This window comes from Monopterus albus, unplaced genomic scaffold, assembly GCF_001952655.1.
Source record: "Monopterus albus unplaced genomic scaffold, M_albus_1.0 scaffold56.1, whole genome shotgun sequence".
Classification (NCBI taxonomy): domain Eukaryota; kingdom Metazoa; phylum Chordata; class Actinopteri; order Synbranchiformes; family Synbranchidae; genus Monopterus; species Monopterus albus.
This window is the reverse complement of record NW_018127936.1, coordinates 1,899,128-1,908,260: the sequence shown is the minus strand read 5'-3', so window position 1 is coordinate 1,908,260 and position 9,133 is coordinate 1,899,128. Positions and strand designations below refer to the sequence as shown.

Genomic DNA, 9,133 nt, shown 5'->3' with positions numbered 1-9,133 from the left:
TGGACAGAAAACAGTTTTACAATTTGACTTTGAATTCTGAATGCAATATGACAATTTACTACTTGTATTAGATATTTCAAAGATTACTATATGCTTATATATTTCTGGATACCAGGTGGAAGTACGCAATCACAGGCATACTTGAAGTGGATGTGAAGCCACGTCTCCACATGTGGTCATGGCAACATATTGAACGGCACAGAAAGATGGTGAAGGGCTACAGGGAGCTCTACAAGACAAAGATCACCAGCAAGAAGCCCAGTGAGGAGCTGCTCAAACAGTTAGAGGTGGGACAAGACTGAACTGATCTGTCCTGAAGTGAACAAGGGGTGGGGACGGAGTGAGGCGGGTGGTAGACAGGAGGGACGATGGTTATAGGTGTTAAAGTGTAAAGAAACGTGGCAGAGGAGAGAGTAAGCACTTAACCTTAGAATTGCTAATCAGTACCAAAGCGAATCCTGGTTAGCCAAAGACAATGCAGTCTCTTCCTATTGTAAGATGAGATCTTGTATAATGATATATTGATTTCAAATGATAAAATCATTAAATTGATTCTATATACCAACATTATTATTATTATTTATGCTGGCATAACTCATTTTATGACCATAACTCATTGTCTATTTGAAATATAAAGGTAAGATAATGTGCAAGTAGTTAATTGCATAGATATTACCTTCTCAATATCTTTTCAGTGATGCATTTACTCTTCGCTGTTGCCAGAATTACTTAGCCTCTATCTAGTGTTCAGCCTTATAAAGGGATTGATGGAAGTGCATTGGAGTTGGATGTTGTATTGCAGAGGGAAAACACCATTAAATTAAAAGTTACCTTAAATATTTTAGATGATGTCTTTTTCAATGTCTGTCCTCTGCTCTGTAAGCATTTTCTCTGCCTGATGTGATATAATGGACATCTAGTAACTGATGGTTTCCTGTAAGGAATAGCAAGAAGCTGCTAAAAGCTTTAATCAATTTATGGTATATCTTTGTTCTCAGGAGCTGGAGAAAACCTTGGATATTTTTAACATCACCCTGGCTAGACAGCAGGCTGAAGTGGAGGTAGGCTCCAAGTACTCAAAAATAGACAGAATCAAGTATTTGAATAATCAAGAACAGAATTTACATATGTGCATATTAGCCATGCGTTTTACCCCAGGAGCTGAATATTGCACTTCAGTTGACTATTACATAGTCCCTCATACTTTCACCTAGCTTATCCCTGCAGCGATGCATTGTACAGTCTGATGGCTGTGGGGAGGAATGACCTGCGGTAACGCTCCTTCTTACACTGGGGATGTAACAGTCTTGCGCTAAAGGAACTGTTCAGAGCCACCACTGTGTGGTGCAGAGGATGGGAGGGGTCGTCCATGATGGACGTTAGTTTTACCAGCATCCTTCTGTCCACCACCTCCTTGATGGAATCCAGGGGGCAGCCCAGGACAGACCCAGCTCTCTTGACCAGCTTGTTTAGTCTCTTTCTGTCCCTGTCCGTGCTACCTCCCGCCCAGCCCACAACAGCGTAAAAAACAGCAGATGCCACTACAGTATTATAAAAAGTCTGAAGGAGTGCCCCACGCACACCAAAGGACCTCAGTGTCCTCAATAAGTGGAGGCAGCTCTGGCCCTTCCTGTACAGGGCATCAGTGTTTTCAGTCCAATCCATTTTGTTGTTGAGGTGGACCCCCAGGTATTTAGAGATGTCAGAGACTGTCCACAATCTCAATGACTGAGCCCTGAAAGCTCACCAGAGTGAGTGGTGGTGATTTCCGCCGGGGATCAATCACCATCTCTTTAGTCTTACTGGTGTTCAGGACCAGTCGCGTTTCCTCACACCGCTTCACAAAGTCACTAACAACTTGTATACACAAAAAGAAACTTTCCAAGCATGGGAAAGGGAAAACCTATCAATAATCTTCAATTAATGCCCATTTAAGAGAAATATAAGCAGAAATCATACATGACACAGTGCCTATTCATGCAGTGCCAGTGTATGTTCCCTCCATCATATTACATATGATTAAAGTGACACATGACTAAGTGGTAATAAGCAGATTAATCTGATTGTTGAGGTTTGGGGTAAAGTGTCATATTCACTGTCTTACTGTCCTTTTTCCTGACAGCTGATTAGAGGTTCTTGTTGGCTTCCTTATACAGCGCTGTGCTATGATTCACATGTTCAGTATTTTAATTCTAAATTATGTTACTTCTGAATTATGTTCCACATTTGGTTGTCAGATGCTGCACTAGATAACATGTTTCCAGAGGTGAAAAACTGTCACTGGGTTTTTTTTTTCCTCCTCACAGGCAAGCAAGGCAGGCCTGCGTATTTACCGTCCAGGGTTAAAGATGGAGGAAGAGGAGTCTCAGGGTTGGCTCGGCTGGATGTGGAGCTGGGGAGGAGGGGCTACACAAACAAAGGAGGCCAAGCCTGGAGGTAGGATACACAAAATAAATAGCAAGATAGAAAAACGGCAAGACGTGTAGGTCAAATACAATATGCACACGTGGCAAACGGGATCAAAGTACAAGTACAATGCTCCGTGTATATAGTGTGAGCTAATGCTTTCTTTCTTCTCATTATTGTTCTATTCTGCCTATTCCCTCTTGCCCCATCTGCCTGTCTCAGGTTTTGATGAGCTGTTAACCCCTGCTGAGAAAGCCAAACTCTACACTGCCATTGGTTACAGTGAGACTGCTGTAAATCCCAACCTGCCAAAGGATGTGAGTCACTTCCCTGCCTGACACACACCTATCAACTATCAGTACACTTCAGTTTGGCTCTCTATCCCACTTTAACAATACTGCTAAGACCAAAATGCAAGTCCTGTATCAGATACACTGATTATATACTGTGGTGTATTTTTTTTTTAAATAGTTTGAGGACATGAAGGTCAACTTCCAAATGGAGAGGCTGTCTGTATCCATCAAAGACAAAAAGGACAAAAATGAGATCATCAGGCTGACTGTGGGAGAGCTCAAGTCCACCCTCACACAGAGACCTGGAGCACAAGCCATCAAGTTTGTTGTGTTTTTTTTTTTTTTTTTTGTTTTTTTTTTGTGGGTCCTCCATGCCTTTCATAGTATTAGCAGTGTATATATAGGTTTTTCATTTGATTTCACCCCATGTGAAAACATTCAACATAAACATGCATCGTAAATCAACATAAAATCTTAAAAGTAAAAACATTGTAATTGGCAAATTATCAGTAAAATCAGTGGATGTAGTTTGCAGTTTGCTCTTGATTAAAAGAGCACCTCTCATGAATGCCAGATTTTGTTTTCCTGTGTCAGACTAGACAGTCTGCTACAAAGTAGCAGCCCTGTAGCTGGTCTTTTATTTGTTCAGCTGAGTGAACACTGACAACCTAGTGCCACCCTTTTTGCTCTCAGTACTTATAGTATATATTCTTTTTAAGATCCTGACCATGACATTCAATTTTATTTCCTCTTTTTATCAGACTCACAGCCCGGCTTAGTTTGTTCGAGGTCACTGGCCTGGCCAGTAATAGGCCAGCACCAACCCTTCTTTCATCAAGAAAGGCAGCCACAGGGACAGGGACCCCACTGCTTTGTGTTCTCTTTGAGACCAATCCATTGGACGAGAGTGCTAACCAGCGGCTTCATGTGGAATCACAACCCCTGGAAATCATCTATGATGCTGTAAGTAGTGTGTGTCAGTGCATGCATGACTGTAAAAAAACATGAAAGGGATACATATCAAATGTATTCTTTGGTTGTGTGTGTCTGTGCAGATAACTGTGAACAGCATGTCAGCGTTCTTCATGCCTCCTGACGACCTGCCACTGGATGAGCTCACCAATGCCACCCTGATGAAACTGGAGCAGTTTAGAGACCGCACAGCCACTGGTCAGTTGCACTTACACATAAGACAACATTATATATGTGTATCAGGGGCTGATTTCAAGCCTGGTCTCAACTCTCTGTCAGATGGTTACATTCCTCAGATCTTATTTTCACTGGGTCATGTGCATAAACACAGCCTGCATGTCTCAGCCACTTAGTCTCTTTGATAATGGTGTTCCTGTTTTATTTCCGTTAGATTGTTTCCTGAGATTGTTCGCTGGGGTTTGAAGCTCAATGGCATGAATCACCAAGGCTCTGTGATATTGTTAGTATGTCATAATGAAAATTAGGGATGAACATTTGAAAGAGTTCACAACGTATCAGACCAACAGCCGACAGAGAGCCAGTTTGGTTCCTGTTTGTGAACCAAGTTCTGAGCATTTCAACCAAAAAATAGTTGGTTCAGAACCTAGAATTTTAGCTTGCTCTGAGAACCAGATGGCTGTCGGATTTGAACTGGAATCATGATGAATCATTGCTGTCATGAGTGGGCGTGTACAACACCCCCAACAACAAGGAAGCAACATGGAGCAGAAGATGCAGCAGCAACAACACAACATGAAGATGAAGTGTGCTACCTGGTCATAGGTAGTTTGTGTGGATTAAAGTGAATACTTCCATCAGAGTAACAAAACATTGCAGATATATTATGCGGCACACCGTCTTGCTGGTTGTCGCTAGTCTGTTTTTCCCTCTGCGTCATTTCTGGTGAGACGTCATAGTGCTCAGTTGAAATCTGGTGTTTGATTATGCGGTTCCTGACAAAACTTGGTGCGTGAACGGGAACCGAACTGGTTCTCTGACGGTTGAAAAGGGGCATGTATTCCATCCAATTAAAATCAACCAGTACCTTAATCAGTGCTGTTATAGGTTTATAAGAGTGTGATTTCTGTTTCATCATCATCAAAGTAGGAAATGTACAAAGTTGAACTTCTTTCTAAAACACTTGATTGTACCCACTGAGATCATGTGTGACCTTATAAATATATATTTAAAAAAAAATCATAATTCATTAGGTATCATGACGGTGGCCATAGTGTTAACATTGAGCTTTATCATGATTTGTTTTGTCATCATCATGAATACAATAAAAATAACTTGACAAGTTTACTGTACTTGATTTCAAGGCTGATCTATTGTTTTTTTTTTTCTGTTCTTGTAAGTTGTTGTGGCTACAGTTGATTAGGTAATGGCCTTTTGTTTTGTTAGGTCTAATGTATGTGATCGAAACGCAGAAAGTTCTCGACCTGAAGGTGAACCTGATGGCCTCCTATGTCATCATTCCACAGACCGGCTTTTACAATGGCACTCAGAACATCCTACTGTTGGATCTTGGGCATTTCAAGGTCAGAAAGTACAAAGTTTGGTACCGGGTTTAAAATGTAATGCACATAAAACTGTGTCACAATTATAAATTGGCTTTACTTTTGACCATAGAGTAAAAATAAATGATTACTGTGGTTTACATGAGGATACACTGAAAGGGAAGTTTTCGGTGGTTTTATTTGAAGACCTTAATTTTATAGAGTTTGAAATGTTTTAATTTAAAATAAGACAAATTTGTTGTCTTTTAAGATGTCCAGTCAAAGCAGGAAGCATCTGCCTCACCTGTCAGCGTCCTCCAGCAACATCGAAGACATCATGTCCAGAGCATACGACAGCTTTGACATTCAACTTAGTAGTCTGCAGTTCCTTTATAGCAAACCAGGTGCGTACACGGAGCATGGACCTGTCACATGTTAAAGGCTCTTGACTGGGACTCTGTAGAAACTGAGGGGTCACACATGAGTTGAGACTTTATTCAAGATACTGAAACCCATGATTTGTAAATATAATTTTTGACAGTAAAACACAAAGGAGTAAAGTATTGAGAGAGTGCCTCTGAGGCAGAGATTCCAGTCCAGAAAATAATACATAGACATCAGAAGATTATGACGACATTTTGAAGATTCTTGGTGTAGAAGGACAGTTTTCATCATTCATATAATTTGCTCCAACAAGAATGTTTTTTTCATTTGTTTCTGTGTGTCTGTAATAATGGAAAATATTTTCTGTGTGTGATAAGATGGCGACTGGAAAAAGGCCCGGAAGCAGAAACAGTCACCACTCCACATTCTACAGCCAGTGGATCTGAAAGTGGAATTCAGCAGGGCGATGGTCGTGAAAGACTCCCGCATGGCAAAGTAATTGTGTAGTTTTTACCATACATCCAGTCCACTGATGGCAAAATTCATTTTTAGTCAAGAAAATTAAAAATGGCTGTTTTAGTCTGTCTTGGAATAGCTTTCATGTTTGCCTGTCTCAAACTATTATCAATGTTTTGAGATTGAATTTTTTTTGTTTTTAGTTTATCCAGTTCCATTGAAAAAAAACAAGCTAATAGATGCAGGCAGATAATGCAGCGATTAAAAAAATACAGTACTGTAAGTTTTAAATTTCCACAGCTGAGTAGAAACACAATGATGACCTGTGATGTTTTTTTCCCCTAGTTAATTCAGTCCTTAAGCTGTAAGTACCAAGATTAAGGATGTTAGGCAGAGTAAAATGAAAGATTTCGTGTTTTTTTTCTTTTTTTTTTCTTGCATTGCTTTCTTTCCATGTATACGTGCGTGTTCCAGGTATAAGATGTCTGGAGAGCTCCCTCTGCTGTCTCTTCGTATTTCTGATGATAAGCTTCGGAGTGTTGTTGAGCTGGTAGAAAGTATCCCACTTCCTGAGAGCAAACCTGCTGCCCGCAGCAGTACTGCTCCAAAGGTAAGAAAGACAAGATGACTGTGCCCATATTTTCTCTGGATCAAATAATTTACCTAGAGGAAATAAGAAAAATTGGTTTTGGGCATAATCCAGGAAGAGAAGGAAATAGTTTCTGTAGTTTGTTCTACAGTTTACTGCAGCCCTTATTGCTCTAAAAGAATCAGATGTTATTGTTAGTAGAAATTAGAAAATGAAGAAATAAAACGAGAAGAATATCAATTGATGACTACAGTATACTTTAATAATAGCACTGGGGTGTTGCTCATATTTTGGTGTTATTACCTCCTCAGTCAAAGCAGTTGTTCACCCCCCAGCTCACCCCCAGACGACCTCTGAACTTAACTGACCAGCGCTCATCTCTCATTTTCGAGTCATGTGAGACCATCAGCGTGATGTCTTTGGGTGAGACACAGATGTTCATGCTGCACAAGAATACAGCCTCTAGCCATGTACTTCTTCCTCTGCTGCCACACACATAATCATTCCATTAAATACCGTACCTTGTAACTAATGTATGTCTTTGTGAACCTGGATGTCAAATGGCTCAATTTTGCTTTGTCTCTTTTCAGGGTCAGAGGAAGATTTGTTTTACGATGCGCCCACCTCTCCCATTGGTGATCAACCATTCTTCCCAGACAATCCCATGCCGCTTCGCTATGGGGACTTGCACAAAATAAAAAGTCTGGTCAAAGAAGACCCTCAGAAGAACATGACTGACTTCATCATGAAATTTGAAATCAGTGAGGTACAGAGGGGTTTTGCTGAACTAAGTGACAAACATTACTTAATCTTACTTCTTTTTTCACGTTTAGCCTATTATTATATCTTCCATTCAAAAGTGGATATAGTGTATTAATTGGATTGGATTTTTTATGTTTAACAATCTAATGGCGCCATTAAGTCTTTAAACTTTTTTCCACACTAGCCAAAGAGCATTTTTCCACCACGGGAGCTTACTGAACTGTAACCTGAAGCTTCCCATACCAGTAATATGGTGGAACCTGAAGGGATGATGTGGTCTGTTTCACTTTGCTTTTCCACTGTCCTAGTTGCAACAAAATCAGCCAGTAATGGAGACTGTATGAGCAGTGTATCAAACAGTTGTTAAACAAGCAGCGTATAAACTTGAAGAAATGAGACAACTTCACTGCTTTGTTCACTCAATGAAGTCCCTGTTTTACCTCTAAACCACTGTAAGCACCCACCACCTCCTCCTGCAAGTACTGGAACTTGATTTAGTACTAAGGGTCCTGCAGGGCACCAAAATTTAGCTGCTGGAACTGGTTTCCAAGGTGGACGGAGGGCAGAAGAAATAAAAATAGAACCTGGGACAAGTTCCGTTACTGTGGGAAAGACCTAGAAGGCAGAGCAAAATAATGAACATGTGCCATCTTTGGAACTGTAATATTGATTCACCGTCCCAGATTTCATCTTTTATATGTATTACTGTAAAGTTCATTTTTACAACACACATGTAAAACAAATCTTTGTAAATGTGTATTTATCTGTCCAGTTGTTTGTTTGACACCTAATTCTTATTTTTGATGTACTTCATACTCCACTCTTGTTACATATTCCTTTGTCTTTTTTATTCCTCTTCTTTCTTCTTTCCATTATTCTAATATAATTTTCTTTTGTTTCTTTGTGTTCGTTTTCTCTCTTTCTCTGTATGTACTCTCTTTTTTTCATCTAGTTTTCTGTTCAGTTGTGTCGCCTGTCTGGGGGTAAGGAGGTCACAGTGCTCCACTTGGATATAGAGGGTCTGGGCACTGAACTCAAACTGCGCACCTTTGACATGACATCAAACACATTCCTTCGAGAGATCTGCCTCAAGTGTCCTGAGTACATGGGTCAGTAGATGCTAAAAGGACTGTATGTCACCTTAATTCAGGAGACATAATTAAAATTTAGTCTAAAATGTGGTGATTCAAGACATTCTAATAAGCATTTGTGAATTAATGTCAGGTGAGTTCGGTTGCAATTTTTATTTGTCCTGTTTCATTTGCTTCCTCCTTTTGTAGATTCTGAAGACCAGCAGGTTCAGTTGATCACTACTCTAGACAACACAGAGGTTGACCTGCTCACGCTGGAGTATATCAAAGTGCGTGTAATACCACACATCGAAATGGACCTTTTATAGATTTATTTACAGTAATTTCACAGATTGTAACCCTAACTCCATTTCCAAAGGGTGGTAAATGTTTTTTTCATTGAAGATTGCATGTCTTTTCTAGGCTGATAAGAATGGCCCCGAGTTCAAGTCCCAACACAACAATACAGAGCAGCTCATCAAGGTGAGGGGAATGTTAATGAACTAGTAGTTGAATTTTAGATGTTATTCTTTTCTGTTGTTTCAATAGTTAACTATCAACTATATGATGCTGGAAGATAATGCAAATTACATATTTGAACCTAAATTTATCTTCTTTGTCTTGTATCTAATCATTATTAATAAGAATAACAACAACAATAACACTTGATGCAAAAAAGCAAATGTGATATATATATATATA

General features: G+C 39.8%; 1 protein-coding gene across 3 annotated transcripts in view; it reads left to right on the top strand.

The window, feature by feature from the left end:
* Nucleotides 1-9,133, top strand: part of vps13a (vacuolar protein sorting 13 homolog A) — a 42,797-nt gene that overhangs the window by 6,340 nt on the left and 27,324 nt on the right. For 2 of the 3 annotated variants that reach the window (XM_020602392.1, XM_020602393.1), the window contains exons 1-16: nucleotides 121-287; nucleotides 999-1,061; nucleotides 2,307-2,436; nucleotides 2,629-2,723; nucleotides 2,878-3,020; nucleotides 3,461-3,662; nucleotides 3,755-3,869; nucleotides 5,076-5,212; nucleotides 5,442-5,574; nucleotides 5,932-6,049; nucleotides 6,485-6,620; nucleotides 6,911-7,022; nucleotides 7,190-7,365; nucleotides 8,314-8,470; nucleotides 8,642-8,721; nucleotides 8,855-8,914. In XM_020602392.1, coding sequence (XP_020458048.1) covers nucleotides 171-287; nucleotides 999-1,061; nucleotides 2,307-2,436; nucleotides 2,629-2,723; nucleotides 2,878-3,020; nucleotides 3,461-3,662; nucleotides 3,755-3,869; nucleotides 5,076-5,212; nucleotides 5,442-5,574; nucleotides 5,932-6,049; nucleotides 6,485-6,620; nucleotides 6,911-7,022; nucleotides 7,190-7,365; nucleotides 8,314-8,470; nucleotides 8,642-8,721; nucleotides 8,855-8,914 — 1,974 coding nt within the window. In that variant the 5' untranslated portion in view covers nucleotides 121-170. Of the gene's footprint in view, nucleotides 14-115; nucleotides 288-998; nucleotides 1,062-2,306; nucleotides 2,437-2,628; nucleotides 2,724-2,877; nucleotides 3,021-3,460; nucleotides 3,663-3,754; nucleotides 3,870-5,075; nucleotides 5,213-5,441; nucleotides 5,575-5,931; nucleotides 6,050-6,484; nucleotides 6,621-6,910; nucleotides 7,023-7,189; nucleotides 7,366-8,313; nucleotides 8,471-8,641; nucleotides 8,722-8,854; nucleotides 8,915-9,133 lie in introns of those variants that run through there. The other variant, XM_020602394.1, reaches the window with a different exon arrangement.